This window comes from Strix uralensis, chromosome 2, assembly GCF_047716275.1.
Source record: "Strix uralensis isolate ZFMK-TIS-50842 chromosome 2, bStrUra1, whole genome shotgun sequence".
NCBI classification, from domain to species: domain Eukaryota; kingdom Metazoa; phylum Chordata; class Aves; order Strigiformes; family Strigidae; genus Strix; species Strix uralensis.
The window spans coordinates 2,229,590-2,251,074 of record NC_133973.1 but is presented as its reverse complement, the minus strand read 5'-3'; the positions used below and the strand labels follow the sequence as shown (position 1 = coordinate 2,251,074).

Below are 21,485 nucleotides of genomic sequence, written 5' to 3'. Positions count from 1 at the left end.
CACATAGATGCTTTTGAAAATTTGTCTAATTATCCTAAATGTTGATTCTCTTATTTGATGACCTTGCAATACTGGCTTGATGCTAGGTTGTCAATTCTCGTGGTATTCAGTGCTTTTCTTACCGCTCTCCATTTAGAGAACTCCTAGTGATAACATGCATGATTTGAGCTTTGGTTTAAAACGGCCGTGCAAGTTTCTAGCTTTCATGATTTCAGGGGAAAACTTGAAGATATATCCTCAGCGTATCTATTCTCGCTAAGTACCAGGGAAATGGATAAAAAACTGCTCTTTACAATTCCATAGCTTCCATTCTTAAGATATTGACGTGACTGAGTTGATAATACCGTGATATTTCTGTTTGTAAGTCATGCTGCAGCCTCTGAGACATACTGTAACTGTCCAGTAAGGTATCTGCAGCCTGAGTTTACCTGTTCCTGTCGTCAGACTCTGCCCCCCATAGATTTTTATCACCGTTCTTTAAGTTGTGAGTCTTCTAGTAAATGTTTCCCTTGTATATTGGATGAGCATTTCAACTGCTTCACTTGTGAAATGGGTGACTGATAAATACTATACAACTATCTATCACTGTTCAATGTATTAAGATGTTCTGGTACTCTTTTGTTGTTTGGGATTTGTTTGGTTGGTTGGTTTTGTACGTGGTTTGGGGGTTTTTTTAGTAACAATTCCCAGAGCAGTGCTTTCCTCTTCTCCCCCTTGAGCTAGCTTAGCTTCTTCCATTCTGAAAATTAAAGCAATAATGTCAATTCCACTGCAGAATTTCTGTAACCTCTTTGATTACCTTTACTGCCTTCATAGATCAGTAGTCTAGCTAAGCCACTGAGTCTACTACTTGCCTACTTAATCTATCAATCCACGTAATCTACAGCACTTCTTGGGTACCAGTCATTGCCTTGTAAGCTTTCTCTGTCTGATGGGTTTAAATAATGTTTTATTACAGTATTTGTCTTTATGCCTTTAGTGGTTTTTTCTTTAAATTTCCTCTTCACCCTACCTAATCTTTGTTTTACATCTAGCTTGCTACAGTGCTCAGTTCTATTAGTGTCACTTGGGCATGATTTCCATGTTTGGAAGGATACATTTTCAGCTTTAATGAACTCTTATACCTTGTTATTTAACCATTGAAGCGTTTTCTACTTCCTTATTTTTTTATTGTTGTCCTTGGATATGCATATAGACTCTAATCAAGTATTATTACAGCCACCTCCCTGCTGATCTTATGGATTTTAATTCCTCATCGTTTCCTTTCAGACTCTTTCTGACTTAACTTCCTCTTCTTTTATTCTTTTTAATAGTTGTTCCTCCTGAAGTTGCCCATACCGAAACTGCCACTTTATATGATCTGCTTGAAGGATGTCAAACATAGTCATGCCAATCATTGTTATTTCATGTCTTAACCACACATGCTACTGCTGTCATCTCCTCTGTCCTAACCGGCTGAGAAGACTAAACCAAATGTACCATTCCCCTAATGTGGTCTGCAGAGAGACACTTCACGTAGCAGAGTCAAACACAGAAGATTTTCCAGTGTTTGACAGGTGACTCTTACTTGAAAGAAACTACAGCAGCTACATCTAACTCTCCTTTTGTCCTGCTGCGTGCTGTTCTAACCCTGCATAACTCAGTGCTTACCGCTCTTGGTTAGTCCTTTGAGTGCTACAGGGGGACACCTTCCATGCTTTGAGAAACATTGACTGGTGCATTAGTTGTCTGCTTTGTGGCAACTACGCAACTCCAAAGTTACAGATGTGAAAACAGACTTGGTCACCTTCTGTTCCTTTTCACCACTGCGATCTGTGTAGCATTGGAGCTTTTTGCTCTCTTCATTTAAGCTTCCGTAGCCACTTTCTCCTCTTTTCTCTTGTTTACCTATGGTAGAGTAGCCATGCAATCTTTGTGCTGTGATCCCACTCAATAACTTTAGAACAAGGTAGGGCAAGAGCAGTATTCAAATGAGAGAAAACCAAAACATTTTTGAAGTGAAGCTTTAACATGGTAGTGGGAGAGAACCTGAAACATAAAACCAAGGTGCTGTTTAATTCTGCCTACTAACGTTTATAAAGTGTGCTGGGGGATGTTGTGGAGGGAAATCACTGTATTTCCACAAGAAATGTGGTTGTTTGATCTACTCCATAGGTGGAAGTCAGTTGTAAGCCATCAGAGTGCCACTGAACTCCTTCATTTGCATCAGGGTATTTGCCTCGCAGCCTGGTGCCCGACGGACCACAGGGACATGTTCTGGCTGGCACTGTGCGTTTGGATTCCCGAGGACGCCAATTATTATTGTTTCTAGAGGGAATGCCGTTGCACCATCTTTTCATTTATGTTTCCTGTGACTGTTTTCATTGTCCGTGGAGTCATTTACAAGGCTAAAATAACACGAGATCTAGTCTTATGTATCTACCACTCAGGACCTGGAATACAAAGAGAATTCAAGATCTCTAGTTAATCTGTCAGCAGAAATAGCTCCTTGAGGAATTAACTGTGCCTATGAAAAAAAAGATAAACAAATCCTAGAACCCCTACTCATCCCAGCTTTGTTGTGTTAAACACTGAAAGGATCTCTCCCCGGCTGGGATGTGCAATATATACTCTGTATCAATCTGTGACATGTGGTGAAATGCTTCTTCTTGAAAGCCCACAAGAGAGAAGTAGTATAAATTAAGAGTAATCTCACAACAGCTATTTTTGAGTTCTTAACCAGTGAAAATGTAAGTGTAGCAATATTGTGCATCTATTAAAAATCTTGAAAGGCTCTTTATAACTAGGTGATAGGAGTGATAACGTGTAATTTATTGACATTAGATAGGGAAAAAACCACAAAGTAGCAATTTTTGTGTGAAAAGGGGGATGATAGAGGAAATAAAAACAGAGCAAGGGACTTCTCCCCACAGCTTCATGCCTGTGTGTACAACCATGTCAACTTTAACAAAAATACCTTGTGCTTTGATCCTGTGCAGCATTTCAAAACAGGGCATATTCTCTGTATTCAAAAATAAAACTCCCAGATGCTATCTCTAATGTTTTTGGCTGAGTAGAGGGTAGAATGCGCCTGAAGGCAGACCTGAGAAATAACTCTCATGCACTGTATTAGTATCACCTGTTGGTGTCTGTGTGCTTGTGTATACATGTAATTCCAGGGCCTTTTCCCTTGGGGGAGGAAAAAAAAAAGCACTGGAACTGACAATGTACATTTAATGCTACAGATCCATCTGATGATATCAAGCCACCCATGAATGCTGTGTTCTTGTTTATTGCCTTCATTTATTAAAGTGTTCTGCCATACATTTATCTTCCTATCAAAACTAAGTAGGTGATTTTGGAAATAAGTCTGCTCCCAGGGATTACAGAGGTCTCGCTGAGAACAGAAATTTTCCCTGTGGCCTTCAGCGTTGTTGACATGAGCATGTGCTGTTTCACACTGATATTTAAATCTGAATTGTAAGCAGGCCTGAACATTCATCCCATAAACTCAAAATAAAGAAGCCACAGTCCAAAACAGTATGAATATCTGTCTCACGATATTTCTAAGTTGAAATATTCACCAGAGCACCCAGTTATACTAGTTAACAATTACTCTTTCACTAGTAGATAAAAAAGATAAATGGAAAAAATAACCAAATAAAATCTAGCATTTTCATGTGATAGCTTTCCTCTGCTCAGGGCTGAGATACAGCCACTGGAAGAGATAAAATAATCCTTTTCCCAGCCCTGAGAACTGGCATTTGCAGTTGTTTGTCCGTTCCTTGTTTCTCCGATCAACCAGTAGTTCTGTGACGAGAACAAAATCTCCTACATTGAAAGGCCTTTCTCTTGAAACGTGGAGGGTATAAGCAGTGCTCCTCCGCAGGCAACGGCTCTCCCACAAAAGTCAACCATTTCTGCCTGCACCCTTTTCCTAACAGACTGCTACAAACACTCCCTGTAGAGGACTCTAGCCTGAATAGAAACCTTCTAAACAGGTAATTATCTTAAGAGGTTTTAATCTGTATTTTCCTTTTAACCAAAGCCCACAGGCTTTCAGGCTTACTGTATTTAACCACACTCAAACTGATAAGCTTTTCCTCGTTGTCTTTCTGCCTGGGGGAAAAAACCTAACAATACAGGGCAAACGTGAAAGAGTTCATGGAATAGCAATTGTCTCTTTTGGAGACATGTTTTAATATATTTGCACCTATTATCCTTCTAATTCAGTCCTCCTTCAGACTCAGCTCCCACCTCCAACCCCAGACCCTTCTCCTCCCTAAACAGTGCTTCTGAGAGAGGATATAAGTTTATATAGTCCACCACAGCAAGATGAGCAAAATCAATTCCTGTTCACTTTCCTTACCAGTATTCAGTCTGAAATACACTATTAGGATTGAAGCAAAAGCCCTTGCAGCAGGTGAAGGTATTCTTAATGACCAGTAAATTTTTAATCAGGACTATAGAATAGCAAAATACATCACTTTGCCTACATTTTCAAAAAAGTTTATTCCTTTATTTTTTTCCAAGAAGCTTCCCCCTATTCTTTGTTTGAGTGGGGAGGGTTCACACTATAACTTCACTGGTGTTGCTGGCCTGTCTCATCTCTTCCCTGTTGGGTGGCTCTCCTGATGCGGGTCTGTTAGTGCAGCATGCCCCGTGAGTAACCTGGCACTGCGAAGGAAAACCAGCGATAAATGCACCTAGATTTTTAAAGAACCAAACTTATAGCCAATTAAAACAGTTGGGCCGGGCTGGGGCTTGGCAGGGTCGTGCATGTGCTCTCTGGGAACAAGCGAGCACGGTTGAAACAAGTAGAACATGAAAATGTTGCCTACTGAAGAAGGGATGAGCACAGCCTCGTCTCTCTTCCTAGCAAATGGTGCCATCATGTGGCCACGTTGTTTTCTCTGCTTCCAATTACAAGAGGACAGTTGTACAAACAGTTTTCTCCTTTCACGTTTTAAAAAAGAGCATTAAAATACTATTTGGTGATCCTATCTTTTGGTGACGTAAATAGGCTACAGCTGGCTGGGGTACAGGAATTAACACCCTTGTAAAGATATGCCCAGCCTGTTGAAATCCCTGTTAATGCAGCCGTGACAACAGCTTCCGTGGTTCTTCCGTTAACGTAGTATATGTCGCTTGGAGGTGTTGTAGATACCTACAGGAGAAGCATCCCCCATCGATGTAGTCCGTGTCTATGCTAGGGGATATGATGGCGTGGCTGTAGCAGCAGAGGGTCTGCAGACAAGGGCTGAGCGAGGAACTGAAAGAAGCAGAGTGCGTGTATTTGTGGCGGTGTTTACAGTGGAGGTATATTGGACTGGACCCCAGATATGTGCCTGGGAATAAAAATGGCTTTTGAGGATACCTTCTTTACTCAAAAGTATCTTTGGAGTTCCTAAAATAGCAAGAATGCAAACTGGAGTGAAAGTGGGAAAAGTAAATACCCTAGCTAAAAATGGAGTATTTCTTTAACTTAAAAATAGCTGAATGTGCTGTAACAGTTTGAAGCCCTTGATCACCAGACTGCTGTGAATTGAAGCTGGTTTTTACCTGGTGTTTTGCAGCTGTAAGTAGGATGCTCACCGTAAAGAGGTATGAAGGAATCAAGACACTAGAGTAGTAGTGTGAGAGGAAAGTTTCATATTTGTTAGCCTGGAGAACAAAATTTGAGGAGACCTATGGAGTTAATTCTTGGTCTCTCTGTAGTGTTCTTTATCCGAGGAATGCAAAACAATTTGTTAAGATTACTTAAGGCAGGCAGTCCTTCTGCAGAATCGGATGTGTGATGCTGTCCTTGTTCTACATGTTAAGCAAACTGAGGCACAGACATTGCCACCTGCGGATTGTGGAGCAAACAGGGTTAGTACTGGCAGATTCCTCCCGCAGTCTTTCAGGCAAAGCATAAGAAGGTGATTCACTGCCTGCTGCCCAAGTGTGTAGGCTGAAATAGAGGCTTTTATGCTTGACATTGGCAATTTATGCCCACTGGATAAAGAAGCGATTTTATGTACAGAACACCTATGGTTTAGTCTTCAGTTTTCTGTAAAAAGGTTATCTCATCATTAGGTAAATGCTAAAAAGGACAGGGCAATTAGCTGAATACATCATCCATAGGAAATTTGCTGAACATTCTCCAGGCTGCAGAAAAAGCCTGCCTCCTGAACAAAGTTTAAGCACTCTTTCTTATTAGCCACCTAATTTATGTGTTTGCTCCTTGAAGAATAAGGTTGTGTTTGTGTGTGCGTGCATTTCTGTCTTTCAAATAGACGTAGTTATTAGACTATGAAATTTAGAGAAGTTTGACAGCTTTCAGAACGCAGTGATTCTTTCTTCCATAGAGTATATTACTGACACATTAATAGATGTTGTGCTGGTAAAAATACAGTACTTCCTGTTAAATGTAGACTGCTACATATTTTGATTCTAACAACAATCTGGTAGGGTTAGGGCAATTCGTGTAGTGTCATCTGGTGTTTGTTTTGGATAGATATTATAGAAGGAGATACTGATTTTCAAGATGTTCAAGCAGATGATTGGGTGAAAACTCCAGCAAACCTTTAAAGCAACAGAAAGCAAGGGCTGCTCCTGGTCAGATCTCCTGCTGAGGATACAAATGTTCTTCTGTGTTCCTGAAACTCCATACAAGCTTTTCCTCTTGCAGGCCCCTGCTCAGAATGAGACCAAATATTCAGGAGAATCAGTCTGAGCAGGACTGGCTAAATCAGCCTCTCTAGCATCACTGAGATATACCGAGCACTCAGGCACTACCAGGTTTTCGGGATTTGAATTCAAGTCACTTGCTTGAGTGGAAAAAATGTTGCTCTACTAAATTTGGTCCCAGAGAGTTGGAACCTGATGCAGGACTAATTTTGTGTATGGAAACACTGGGTATGAATTTTTGCTCTGTTAATCCAGTTTTATTTAGAGTAACTAACTTGAGAACAACAGAAAATAAAACTTGATCACTAGGGATAAATCAGGTCATCGGAGCTGAAGAAAGCACCCATGGTTATGGTGCTAAGTTTGGAACAGGAGACACTAATGTATGGAAATGAGAAAACTTCCTGTGGAAATTGTGTGGCTATAGTAGCTTTCATATGTTGTGATAGAAATGCTGTGTTTCCACTGAACTGTCATGTTTATGCAAGAGTTGAGACTTTCATTCCAAATTAAGGTTTCTTTACTGAGACATGCCTTTCTTAAGGAAAAATCTGTAGAGTTTTGTTTTGATAACAGGCCTTGCTTTGCTTGGTTTCATTTATTCTGTAAGGTCTTTAAAGAGTATCATATATGAAGTGTCTCAGACAACTGTTTCATTCACCTTACTCAGCTAGAGTACTTTATCCCCTTTAGGACACTGCATTTTAAGTGAAAGAAGGACAAACTAGATAGAAGACAGAAGAAGGTGAGAAGAGGAGAGTACATAACCCGTGAGGGTGATTGGGAGACCTGAGTTTGTATTTTCTAGAAAAGATAGGTCTAAAGAAGAAAAATGAGGCACTTTCCAATATATGAGAGAATGCTATAAAGAGGAAAGTGGTCAATAGTTCTCTGTGTCTGCAGGAGGAAACGAAGAGTAATTGGTTTCAACGTTGAATACTAGGAAAACTTTCTTGCCGTATAGCAGACAGTCTGTCTGGGGAGGGAGGGGAAATCCCTCACGTTGTTTTTTGCAAACATATTAGACACATTTCTAAAGAAATAGTGTAGGTAAATTGTTCCCACCACAAGGGAAAGGAGTAGACTAGATGCCTGAAGAACCTATTGCATCCCTTTGATACAGCCAGGAGGCTGTGGCCAAGGATTAGAGATTTCCCAGACTACGCATGGTAGAGGGAGAGAGTAAGGAGTAGATGAGAACGCTTGTCTCCAGCAGCAGCAGGTTGCTTAGGTTTGTGGTGCTCCCAGGAACTAGTGGCTGGATTACAGATGCACAGAGAAACAGCTCCAGAAGCAGGAAGAAAGCCTACCAATCCTAACTTCCACATCTTTGTCTTAGCCCAGGGTGTTCTCCGACCGAGGGAGGCACTTGTCATTTTGATGATAAGAATATAACGAAACCATATGCTATATGAGATACACCACCTCCAACTTTTTCTACCGTCTCTCAAAGTGTGTATTCTTCTCAATGCAAGGCCTGAGAAGCTTGTAAGGAAGATAAACTAGGCAATAATATCAAGCTAGTTCTAGTTAATCTTGTCTAAGTATCAGTGGGGTGGGTTGCCAAACAATTTTCTAAATCTACTGCAGAAAATAGAGGCAAAAACTCAATCTGTATCTGTCTCATCAAGCCTACCAATTCTAAAGGATATAAAATGATTATTCTCTTTGCCCCGTAAGTATGAAAGCAAGACAGAGCCTTTGGGGTTCACTCCCATGAAAGACCACACAGTAAGTTTCCAAAAAGAGCTTGGATTCCAGCGTCTGAGGCAGTTTTGCTTCAGGTGAAGGCTATGCACTGAGCTACTGCTGAGTTACAGGAGCTGTGGTGGTTTCATCATCACCGTGTTTCTAGAAATGGTAAGTCATTACTGTGCAATGAGCTTTGAGATACTGTGATTTTAAAGGACACTAGAGAAAATCAAATTCTGTGATATCTTTCAGTTACGAGCATTAAAGCTGTAAGCATTGGCTTTGCAGAAAGGGACATCTAGTGGCTATACAAAAAAACCTTACTAAATACATTTTTAAATGTACAACGTAGCCCTTTGCGTGTGGCCTGCAACCTTTGGTATTCCATACATCTTTGTAGCTCTACTACATCATGCGTGTGCTTGGATCATTTTTTTTGTGTTTTTGGCAAACAAAAAAATCACTTTTACGAGCCATACTTTTCTAGCTTTATGTAGGTGTGTGTATGGTGGCTTTGGCAAATAGAAAACTGCCTTCAAGCCACGCTTGATGTACCTCACTGCTGCACTTCCACATTTTCTATAGCATCTTCCAGGAGTCCACTGCCTGCTGTTTCCTTCTGCCATTGCTTTCCCCTTTGGTACTGTACTTGGAGAGGTTGTCATTGTTATTGTCATGGTAAAATCTACTTTCTTTTGAATGCCCATAGCATAAAAGTCAGCGGGAGGGGTGGATGAGATTCAGGGAAACACTAATCTAAGCACTCAGTCATGTAGTACACAACAAAAGTTTTTTCCTTTCCCATCCACGTTGTGCTCCTTCTTACTAGTTGAGGATGAATTCCATGCATGTTTCTGTGAATAGCCTGACAGTTTAATCGGTACATTTGCATATGGGCAATCGGAGCTTTTTTCCAAGTTGCACAGTAATATGTTTCACCTTTATGCCATGCCAGCTTCAAATTGCATCCCAGGAGGATTGCAAATGTGCATAATCTGTGCAGTTGTCTGGGCTTTTTTCTTTTCTTTTTTTTTTCTGCTTTTTTCTTCTTTTTTTCTTTTTTTTTTTTTTTTTTTTTAACTGGCAAATGCCTATTCATTGCCCATCTGGGTAAGAATGGCCTTTGCATTTTCACACCCATTCTTTCCTATATGGTTTGTGAATACCCCTCCAATCAGAACTTGCTTCACAGAAAGGGGACAAAACCATTTTACAGGAGTTTCTCAGAATAAGTCCATTGGGATCTCTACATCATGTTTACTGGACAAAAAAGGGAGGGGGGGGAACTTAACAAAGACCACTTGAATTTCACAGAAAGGTTCCCACTGTCTCGGGTTTAAAAGAGTGGCAGGCCTGAGAAGAGCCTGAGACAGAAGTCTTTTTCCCGAGCCAGGCATTCTGTGCAGTGACGAGTAGGTGAGTGTGCGTGTGTGTAGCTGGGTCTTGTGAAGAGCTGACACACTTTCTGGCTTGTCCAAGGCTCTAGTAGCCTTTGTCAGAATATGGCATTTACTTTAGAATCAAACCTGCTTTGGCAAGTCCACCTTTTATGGGGAGCATTGCCTTTGGACTTTCAGCTTAGAACAGCATACGGTGGGGGACAACCACAAAACTTGGATCTGGATACAGTTTCCTGCAGGGAGGGAGAAGAGCTGCATGGGACAGAGGGTTTTGCTACAGATCAATCTCTGGAACTTGTTAAAGCTGCCCTTTTATACTGCTGTGGTTTATGTAGTAGCAGCTCTGACACTATTGCAAAGTATTTGGTTGCATTTACTTTGGATAGGTATGGTTTTCGGTGTTGAATGTCAAGGAAGGTGGCCTCAAAGAAATCTGTATTAACTTTTTTTATCATTTGTTACGTGTTTCTTCTACCCACCCCTATGGTTTTATCCTTAAGAAGTGAATTTCAGTCGTTTCTCAGTTGAAAAGTGATAGATGTTCCAATTTCATTTGAAGAAGTAAAGAAATGAGGAGAGGATTTTTTTAAGGGAAAACTCTGTTATACCAATAGCAGTAGTCCATGCCTTTTATGAAGTGACTCAACTGACTTTCAGACCAGTTCCTACACCTCAAGGTGCATCCTAGATCAGTTCCTATAGAAGAGCTGTTCACATCACTCTCATAAATGCATACAAACCTCTTTCCTTTAGCTTTGATTAACCCCAGCTGGCTGTTTTCATCAAGTTACCTAATGACCAAATACATTGTGGCTACTGAACCCTTTTTTCCCACAGCCGGGACCTGAGAAAGGCTGCTGAAACTTACAGATGAACCTTGCCCTTCCTCCTTTCTGTACATGATTTATGGATAAGTGGCTGAATTCACTTTCCCAAGAAGTCATCCAGTCTCAGCTTTCTGAAAGGAGTTGTCCTGAGGATGCATTTTTCAGAGTTCCACTCACAAAATTCATTTTATCTGCCAAGGTGCGTAGGAACAAAGTAGATTTCTATGCACCTGCTCAAGTCAAGAGACCTGTCCATAGCATCTCTGGTACGTGTGGAATATTCCACCTTGTGCATGTGCAAGGCAGGATTTTTGGTTTATTGAGTTAGACTGCTGCATATTTCTTATTATTATCAAATACCTCATTTGACAAAGCATTCCCTTTTCCAGAAGCACATCTTAGAGACATGTTTGCATGAAGAGGGAGCCCTAGGGTCAAACCAAGTGATGAACAATACTTATTGATGGGAAGATTTCTAGCATACTGATAGGCAACCAATCAAAGGGAGATGCAGATAAATATGCAATCACTTGCCATGGCCTACAGCAGTCTGGACAAGAGGTGTCATCTATTTATCATTAGTTTTCCACCCTTCTATTTCCCCACGAGTACAAAGCTTTTACCGAGTTGTCTTCCTTTCAGATCAAGGATTCTGACTTTTTATGTAAATACATTTTGAATCCTCATGTGATCTGACATGTTGGGAAGGGAAGCGGAACTGCCCTGGAGGCCTCTGGAGAATTACTCTATCTGGAAGGAGGGAATACATCTCTTCTTTACATTATTTTGTGTAATAATAGTTGCAGTGCCCTTGAAGGAAAGTCTCCGAGTCTCTAAGATGTTTTTCCAGTCCTATGATCAGTCTCATCGGAGGAGGAAACTCAGGTTTCCCAGCAGAACCTATGAACAAGACAGATGTAATTCACAACCTCCGTGATACCGTTAGTGGTTTCCTCCTTGTTTCTGGTATGTGAGCATCCCAGTCTCACATGGAAATTAGTACCCTTCTGATACTGACTGGTTTACATCTGTTAACATCAGACTTCTTGGCCAAACAGCTTGGCCCCATCAGGATTTCCAGTTCCTGACCTTTGTGCTTCCCTTTTATCATTCAGCTACTTCAGAGAATTAAAATAACCACCTGTGTCCAACAGTAGTTTCTCTCTGAACCACCAGAATAGAGGGCGCTTGGGATGCCAGGAGTGGATAAATGTGAAGGAAAAGGCAGAGCAGGGAGGACGACACATTTTCCTGCAAATTGCAGTGAGTAGTGTTCTACTGCCTGTGTATGAGATGTAAAGCACCCCATAGGCTGGAGCAGAGTGACATTGTTGGGCTAAAAGGCACGTGTATGAAACTGTTTTCAATGCCATTTATTTGCTCTGTATATTTCTTTAAAACAGACAGTGACAAAAAGCTAGTTTAATTTACTCACACTTCTCTACCAATTTTCACTTTTGGAGTCTCACACATCAACAAGTAATTGTGGCAAGAGGTGTTGTAGCTTTGGTAGGAATATTCAAGACAAAGTGTCTGTAATACTAGTGGTGATTTTGCATTACTTCATGTACTTTTCTGGGAACCAAGGTGATGCATGTGCTGCAAATGCTAAGAGAAAGAAATAATAATGTTTTCTTTGTTTACCACTCAAAGGGCCGTTGGTTCTTCATAGTTAAAAGGTGAAACCATAGTTTCTGCCCATCAAAATCTAAATAGATGAAAAATGAGTAAAAAACAGGAAAGGAAGTGACAAAGCATTAAAACCGAAGCAAGCAAGATGGAGATAGGGAAAAGTGGATTGAGAGGTTAAGAACTTACTTTTTGGTCACTTGTAAAAGTTAATTTTGAAGCATATGTTGGGTCTGTACTCAAATTGGTTAGGTGCTTTTCTAAACTGTTTTCTATTTAGATTATTCAGCCAAACTAAGACAAAGTCTTCCTTAGAGTAAATGTCTGTAATTTTCCAGTTTCTGTCAAGTAAATAACAGCAGGAGAACATTTGTTTTTATATGATGGCATTCTGGTGCCAGTCAGAACTTGGGATATGCTAAAAATGAAGGGGACAGCTCATGTTAACTTTTTGCTTTGGATTCTTACAGAGGACTGTTTGTCACTATTGGGTAGCAAATGTTCTAAACCACAACCCCAGACAAAACTGTGCGTGGGATTTCAGAACATTTACAGCCTAAATCTTGAACCAGATTTGGATTTTACAAAGTGACTGCCAGTTTTTTTGATACAAGTAACTGTACTGTAAAACACAGGATCCAAAATCCTTAAAATACCAATCTAGATAGAAATCACATTTTCATATGGACTCTTTGCGTTAACAACTTGGTGTAAAGGGTAGTTAAAGTAAGAATCTGATCTTTTCTGGCATGGCTCCACAGCTGAACAGCCCAAAAATCCAGCTTCAATCCATGTGCTCAGTGTTTACAATTGGCTGGCTCTAGGCTTTTTAAAGCCAGATAAACTGATAGGAAGTCCAGGGCCCAGGAATGTGGTTGGAATTTAGGCGCAGCTACACCTGTCTTTGTCTGCTTTTGCCCAAAAATTCAGGACTTGAGCTTCTGCAAATGAGTAGCCAAGTTTATTTCTAGCCTTAAAGAGATGATGTCTTCTTATCGGTGCCTTTGTATGTGATTTTTACAGTATAATCTGTTTTGTTGACCCAGTGAGCAGTCACCTTCACCAGTGCCCTGACTGTGGCTCTGCAGAAGACAGGACTCAATCTGTTCTTTTTTTTTTTTTTCACCTGCTTTGCTACAGGTAACATCAGTTGCAAGGGGATGACAGAGCGCATTCATAGCATCAACCTTCACAACTTCAGCAATTCTGTGCTCGAGACCCTCAACGAGCAGCGCAACCGTGGCCACTTCTGTGACGTGACGGTCCGCATCCACGGGAGCATGCTACGCGCCCACCGTTGTGTGCTGGCGGCTGGCAGCCCCTTCTTCCAGGACAAGCTGCTGCTGGGCTACAGCGACATCGAGATCCCCTCGGTGGTGTCAGTCCAGTCTGTGCAAAAGCTCATTGACTTCATGTACAGCGGGGTGCTGCGGGTCTCACAGTCGGAGGCCCTCCAAATCCTCACAGCTGCCAGCATCCTGCAGATCAAGACTGTGATTGATGAGTGCACAAGGATTGTCTCACAAAATGTGGGAGAGGTCTACCCGGTGATTCAGGATTCTGGCCAGGAGACACCCAGGGGAACACCCGAATCAGGCACCTCGGGTCAGAGCACCGACACAGAGTCTGGCTACCTGCAGAGCCATTCACAGCACAGTGTGGACAGGATCTATTCGGCCCTCTATGCCTGTTCCATGCAAAATGGCAGTGGGGAGCGCTCCTTTTACAGCGGAGCTGTGGTCAGCCACCACGAAACAGCCCTGGGGCTCCCCAGGGACCATCACATGGAAGACCCCAGCTGGATTACCCGGATCCACGAACGGTCGCAACAGATGGAGCGGTACCTCTCCACCACTCCAGAGACCACACACTGCCGCAAGCAACCGCGCCCTGTCCGAATTCAAACCCTGATGGGCAACATCCATATTAAGCAGGAGATGGAGGATGACTATGACTACTATGGCCAACAGAGAGTGCAGATCCTTGAGCGCAATGAGTCTGAGGAATGCACTGAGGACACTGACCAAGCAGAAGGCACTGAGAGTGAGCCCAAAGGGGAGAGTTTTGACTCGGGAGTCAGTTCCTCCATCGGCACTGAGCCCGATTCCATGGAGCAGCAGTTTATGGCTGGGCTGGGCCGGGATGGGCAGCAAGAACCTTCTCAAGCAGATCAAAATGACGTCCCTGCTGATGGCACTCAACCGCAGCAGCAGCAGCAGCAGCAGCAGCATGTAGATGCCAACTCTTCCTCGCCAGAGAGAAGCAATGACGTTGAAATGGACAGCAAAGTGCTCACAGTCAATAACAGCACCGAAAAGGGGGCTTTGCAGCCTTCTGTCAACACAACTGTTGCCCAGCCATTGCCAACCACACAGATCTACTTACGCCAGACAGAAACCCTCACCAGCAACTTGAGGATGCCACTGACTCTGACCAGCAACACTCAGGTCATTGGCACAGCTGGCAACACCTACCTGCCTGCCCTTTTCACCACACAGTCTGCTGGCAGTGGCCCTAAGCCTTTTCTCTTCAGCCTGCCCCAGCCTTTAGCTGGCCAACAGACACAGTTTGTGACAGTGTCCCAGCCTGGCCTGTCAACCTTTACTGCCCAGCTGCCAGCCCCACAGCCCTTGGCCCCATCTGCGGGCCACAGCACAGCAGGTGGGCAAGGCGAAAAAAAGCCTTACGAGTGCACTCTCTGTAACAAGACTTTCACCGCCAAACAGAACTACGTCAAGCACATGTTTGTACACACAGGTAAGAGTATGTCCCTTTGGCTCATACATGAAGCCAGAAAAAGTCCTTGACAAACATGGACTTAGATTCAGTTTCCCAACCTGCCAGCCCCCAGCAGAAACAGGAGGGAGAGCTTATCCAGGGAGCTGGTATGACTGAACACTTTCCGAGCTTACTGCATTGAAGTTGGGCCCCTGCAGAAACATATAGGTCCCTTACAGGGGCCTAACTGTGCATGGTGCAGAAACAAGCTCATTTTACTTGGAGTAAAATGTGCCCTGTACCCATCCAAGGAAATGGTAACCATTTGTTCTCCCCTGCAAGCTGACCAGGCAACATTAAGTTGAAGTGGCATGAGGAAATTGTCGTAAGTGATTAAAGAGAAACTGTATCTACTAAGAAAGGGCATCCCCCTGTAAGTTTTACAGCTGCAGGGGTTTAAGCTCAAGTGATGATGTTTGGCCTGAGCTTAGGACAAGTTCATTCCTGGTGGAGTTGCAGCAGTAGATCCAGGCCTGGGTGTTACACACACCACCACATATTTTCTGAATCTCACATATTCCTATAAAAAGGTAAATTTGGAGTTTCTTTAGAAAGTTTTTCTCTACTTCACTGAAGCTGATTGCTGTAATCCCCTGTCTCTTGGTAAGTCAGATGTTTCACTAGCTGTGAGTACAGAAACATAGGGCGCAATGAGAAAAATTTAAAATATCATAGAATCATAGAATGGTTTGAGTCAGAAGGGACCTTAAAGACCATCCAGTCCCAACCCCCTGCCGTGGGCAGGGACACCTTCCACTAGCCCAGGTTGCCCAAAACCCCATCCAGCCTGGCCTTGAACCCTTCCAGGGAGGGGGCAGCCACAGCTTCTCTGGGCAACCTGTGCCAGGGCCTCACCACCCTCGCAGGAAAGAAATTTCTTCCTTAGATCTGATCTAAATCTACCCTCTGCCAGTTTAAAACCATTACCCCTCGTCCTATCCCTACGCCCCCTGATAAGGAGTCCCTCCCCACCTTTCCTGTAGCCCCCTTTAGGTACTGGGAGGCTACTATAAGGTCTCACCGGAGCCTTCTCTTCTCCAGCTGAACCCCCCCAACTCTCTCAGTCTGTCCTCACAGGGGAGCTGCTCCAGCCCCCTGATCATCTTCGTGGCCTCCTCTGGACCTGCTCGAGCAGGTCCTTGTCCTTCTTATGTTGGGGGCCCCAGAGCTGGACACGGCACTGCAGGGGGGGGTGTCACGAGAGTGGAGTAAAGGGAGAGAATCCCCTCCGTCGACCTGATGGCCATACTTCTCTTGATGCAGCCCAGGACACGGTTGGTTGGCTTTCTGGGCTGTGAGCGTACGTTGCTGGCTCACGGTCAGTTTTCCATCTAACAATACCCCCAAGTCCTTCTCCGCAGGGCTGCTCTCAATCCACCCAGCCTGTATTTGTGCTTGGAATTGTCCCAACCCATGGGCAGGACCTTGCCCTTGGCCTCGTTGAACTCCATGAGGTTTGCATGGTCCCACCTCTCCAGCCTGTCCAGGTCCCTCTGGATGGCACCACACAGCTCGGTGTCGTCGGCAAACTGCTGAGGGTGCCTCGATCCCACTGTCCATGTCACCAACAGCGATGTTAAACAGCGCCGGTCCCAACACCCAGCCCTGAGGAACAGCACTCCTCACTGCTCTCCACTGGGACATGGAGCTGTTGACTGCAACCCTTTGAGTGTGACCATCCAGCCAATTCCTTATGCACCGAGTGGTCCATCAATCAAATCCATGTCTCTCCAATTTAGGGAAAAGGATGTCATGCAGGACAGTGTCAAAATACATAGAACACAACATCAACACCCGTTTTGTTTAAAAATGCAACTGCTTTAGTATACGGTCTTTTGAGACATTATAGATAACCATATTTACTATGGAGCCAAAACTGCCTTTCCTAGCTTTGTCAAGCTATGATACTTCAAAGCAAGGAGATACATGTACCTCACATGGAGAAGAAGCTATCCTGGGTTCAGGACTATATTTTGCTTGCTTTTGCCCTCAAGTCATTCTGATGTTGGAGAGAAATTCTAGTTTAGAGAAAGAGTAAATATTTCTCTCACCAGGCAGTGGTTTTGTTAACGTCAGATCTTAAAATAAATGCTGTGTTTGTCATACATGGAGTAGAACCTGAAGAAATTGCCCGAGCTATGGAAGGAATGTAAGTCATGCCTCCCCGTTGTATCCAATAGATTTCACTTCCATGTGTGTATGTAAAATTTAAACTTCTATTTACCTATAATTATCACTTAAATGAAAAATTCCTCTAGTTATCTAAGGCAGACATGTACATGTACATATACAAAAAGGTCAACTTCTCATGACTGGTACAAAATGTATGATTGCAAGCATCAGGAATCCTGAATCCCAAGATTACCCTTTGTGTCTGTTTATGTTCTCCATCTTTCTGTTGTGGATGAGTAGCTAAAATACTATGTGGATAGTGTTGTGTTATTCAGAAAAGTATCCCCTTCAGAACACAAATATATCTGCCAGCATCCTTGTTCTAAAAACTAGAAAGGCTTTTTCACAAATAACTTCACTGAGATTAAGTGCTTTATTTCTCCTACCCCAAGCTGTGCACTGCATTGGGTATTTGGAGTCAGATAAAGAATAATATTGGAAGACCTGACCTACTACACGTAAAGTCAACCAAGGAAATTGATAGACATCTCCAATCATGAATTAAGATTGACTCTTCAGGATTTAAAACAGTGCCAGACAGACTGTAAAAAGGAGGAAGCAGGATGTCTGTGAAAAAAAAAAAAAAAAGAATCTCTGCTAGAGGGGAAATTGCAGAATGACCAAAGGAAAATAATTTTTCAGTCACTGAAACAGAGGATCATTTTGATTGTTACAGAGCTGTGGTACCATCTCTCTCCCTGACAGCTTTGGGGATGATGAATTACCGCACCTGGAATATACCAGAAGTGATTCAGAAAACCAATTAAAAAGCAGCTTTTGATGGGGCATTCAGGGTGTTGGGTATTATCTACATTATCAGTACAGCAGCATATCATGAAAATGTTGCCTGATACCATGAGGCTGTGGCATTGTCTCCCAGAAGAACTCTGAGCACGAGGAGTAATTAAGAGTAGTCTGGACAAACTAATCGTATGTGCTTAGCTAAACATTTTTTTCTGTTCATCCTTGTAGTTGCTGGTTTGTCTGGATATGATCAGAGTTCACTTATACGAATTGCCAGAATCAGTTTTACAACAGCCCTGGGTGCACAAGGCAATGCGGTAGATAACATAAATATTTTATATTTCTGGTTTACCTGATAAGGTGTTTTATTTAATTGGCAGTCAAATAATTTAAATTTCATGTCTGTTACACTGGAAGCTTATCACAGAATCACAGAATCATCCTGGTTGGAAAAGCCCTTGAAGATCCTCCAGTCCAACCATGAACCTCACGCTGACCGTTCCCAACTCCACCAGATCCCTCAGCGCTGGGTCAACCCGACTCTTCAACCCCTCCAGGGATGGGGACTCCCCCCCTGCCCTGGGCAGCCCATTCCAACGCCAACAACCCCTTCTGCAAAGAAATCCTTCCTAAGAGCCAGTCTGACCCTGCCCTGGCACAGCTTGAGGCCGTTCCCTCTTGTCCTGGCGCTGGTTCCTTGGCTCAAGAGACTCATCCCCCCTCTCTGCACCCTCCTTTCAGGGAGTTGTAGAGGGCAATGAGGTCTCCCCTCAGCCTCCTCTTCTCCAGACTAAACCCCCCCAGTTCCCTCAGCCGCTCCCCATCAGACCTGTGCTCCAGACCCTGCACCAGCTCCGTTGCCCTTCTCTGGACACGCTCGAGTCATTCAATGGCCTTTTTGGAGTGAGGGGCCCAAAACTGAACCCACTCATCGAGGTGCGGCCTCACCAGTGCCGAGTCCAGGGGTAAGATCCCTTCCCTGTCCCTGCTGGCCACGCTACTGCTGATACAAGCCAGGATACCTCTGGCCGTCTTGGCCACCTGGGTTATCTGTTAGGTTGCCCTTTGCATGATACTGGCTGGCCTAAACAATTCTGTGTACTGAGGTTCCCTTTTCAGTTACTCTTACCCATGCTTCAGCTGTGAGATTTGACCAGAAAAAGGGCAACAAATGTAAACCTCTTAATAGTGTTGGATTCCTTTGGCAATCGCTAGCATTTCTGTTCTGAGAAATTTAAAGCAATTTGACAAAGATGAGTGTGTTACAGGTCAGCTATCTAGTAATCACTAGCTTTGTCCATGCTTCTATTGCATACAGGCAGGGAGACGGGGCACTGAAGGGTAAAGTAACTTGACTAAGACCTGTCTAGAAATGAGGGCAAGGAGCAAGGCAGGAGCATAGGCAGGAGAGTCTGTGCCATTGAAGCTTTTAACTCTAGTCCTGTCTTTGTCAGTGCCTACTAGGTGAACTTGAAGAAATCACCTGAGCTCCTTTTTACTGTATGTGGATTGAGAATACTTAACAGCCCCCTCTGTAAGGCATTTTGAAACCTCTGGTTGCAAAAAATGTTGTGTATCAAAACACGCTTGCTAACAGAATTACTCTTTCTTAGTCAGAGCAAAGACCCTCCTTGAGACTTACCATTAGTTCATTGCAAAGAGTCGTACTGAGCTGGTTTAATTTTTTTTGTCTGTTTTTCTTTCTTTTCTCTCTCTCTCTCGTTGGTAACGGGCAGGTGAGAAACCCCACCAATGCAGCATCTGTTGGCGCTCCTTCTCTTTAAAGGATTACCTAATCAAACACATGGTGACGCACACTGGCGTGAGGGCGTACCAGTGCAGTATCTGCAACAAGCGCTTCACCCAGAAGAGCTCCCTTAATGTGCACATGCGCCTCCACCGCGGGGAGAAGTCCTACGAGTGCTACATCTGCAAGAAGAAGTTCTCCCACAAGACCCTGCTGGAGAGGCATGTGGCTCTGCACAGTGCCACCAACGGCACGCCTGGAGCCACCGGCGCCGGCGCGAGGGCTGTCCCTGCCGGGGTGGTGGCCTGCACGGAGGGGACCACGTACGTCTGCTCTGTCTGTCCAGCTAAGTTTGACCAAATCGAGCATTTCAACGACCACATGAGGATGCATGTGTCAGATGGATAAGTAGAATCTCTCTCTCTCTCTTTGTTATGAACAAAAAAATAGAAACAACAAAAAAAGCTATGGCACTAGAATTTAAGAAATGATTTTTGTTTCATTTTTACCTTTGTTTTCCTCCTTTTTTTGGGTTCGTTTCGTTTTGTTGTTTTTGTACTACATGAAGAACTGTTTTTTGCCTGCTGGTACATTACATTTCCGGAGGCTGGGTGAATAATAATTTTCCCAGCCTCCCTCGGATGGTGGCCTTAAGGCCAGGTAGTGCTTCATGAGCTCCACTGGTTGGATCTCTAGCTACTGGCCTCTAAATACAACCCTTCTTTACTACAAAAAAACAAACAAAAAAACCCACAAAAAAATCAAAAAACAGACAGAAAAAATAAAAAAAAAAAAACAAACAAACAAAAAACAATTTCTTTTTTCTCACTTGTGAAGAGCACTACAAAAAAAAAGAAACAAAACAAAATATATTACAAATCTACAAGGCCTACTGTCGTTATAAGTACACCGCTCGCAGTGTTTCAATGGACATACTTCACAATGCTGACCGCTTTTGGACTTCACAGTATCCAGTTAGAACTGTGGAATATTTTGCTTCTGGTTGAGCAGCAACCAGAGGAAACAAGGCCCTGCTGGTTTCCACCACGTGTCTGCTTTCTCACACACACACGCATCCACAAACACACGAAAGGGCTGAGGGGAGCGCAAGGCAGTGTGGCTTGGATAGTGTGGAGTCCCTGCAGGGTGAGGAAAAAGAATCAGAGGTTCCTCACCTGGATTCTGCTCCATCCCACGCTCTCTGGCGCACCCTCCCCGCTGCTTTTCCCATACCACCTTACAGCAGAAACCAAGAAGATTCAGACAACGAGCAACGGTGGCTTTTTTGTAATTTATTCAGTGTCTTCGCTGAGCCCAGGGCCTCAGCACAATCAAGAGGGACTTTCACAGAAGGCAAAGAGAAACACAGAGGAAAATCAAAGATATCAAGAGGTTGCAACCTATGGATCTAGGTACAAGAGAAGGGTTAGTTCCCACAATCTTTGCAAAAAAAAAAAAAGTTGCATCAGGATTTATTCTTGTGGAAGAAAGAGGAATAGAGGGTGGGTGGGGAGGGGAATAATAATTAAAAAAAAAGAGTTCTTGGGACTTTTTTAATTCAAAATTTTATAGAGGGGCAAAAGTGACGTTTACCAGATAGAATGCTGATTTTTTTAATATATTTACAACAGTATTTGTGTAAAAAAACGAAAAAAGTGAGATTGTTAAAAGTAATTTTTCTTTGTTTTCTTTTTTGTTTTGCGTACACTGCCACTAATATCTTCTCTTTTATTATATATATGAATATATATAAAAATATATATTTTATTTTAAATTGAGACTGTTAAGGTTAGCTAACCTGCTTCCAGATAGAGGGGGGGAGGGGAGATGATCTTGATTTTTATT

At 43.1% G+C, this 21,485-nt stretch overlaps 1 protein-coding gene across 13 annotated transcripts in view; it reads left to right on the top strand.

Annotated features, from left to right (window-relative positions):
* Positions 1-21,122, top strand: part of ZBTB20 (zinc finger and BTB domain containing 20) — a 492,314-nt gene extending 471,192 nt beyond the window's left edge. For all 13 annotated transcript variants that reach the window (XM_074852862.1, XM_074852854.1, XM_074852881.1 and 10 more), the window contains 2 exons: positions 13,340-14,956; positions 19,630-21,122. In XM_074852862.1, coding sequence (XP_074708963.1) covers positions 13,360-14,956; positions 19,630-20,048 — 2,016 coding nt within the window. In that variant the 5' untranslated portion in view covers positions 13,340-13,359 and the 3' untranslated portion in view covers positions 20,049-21,122. The remainder of the gene's footprint in view (positions 1-13,339; positions 14,957-19,629) is intronic.
* Positions 21,123-21,485: the final 363 nt, after the last annotated feature.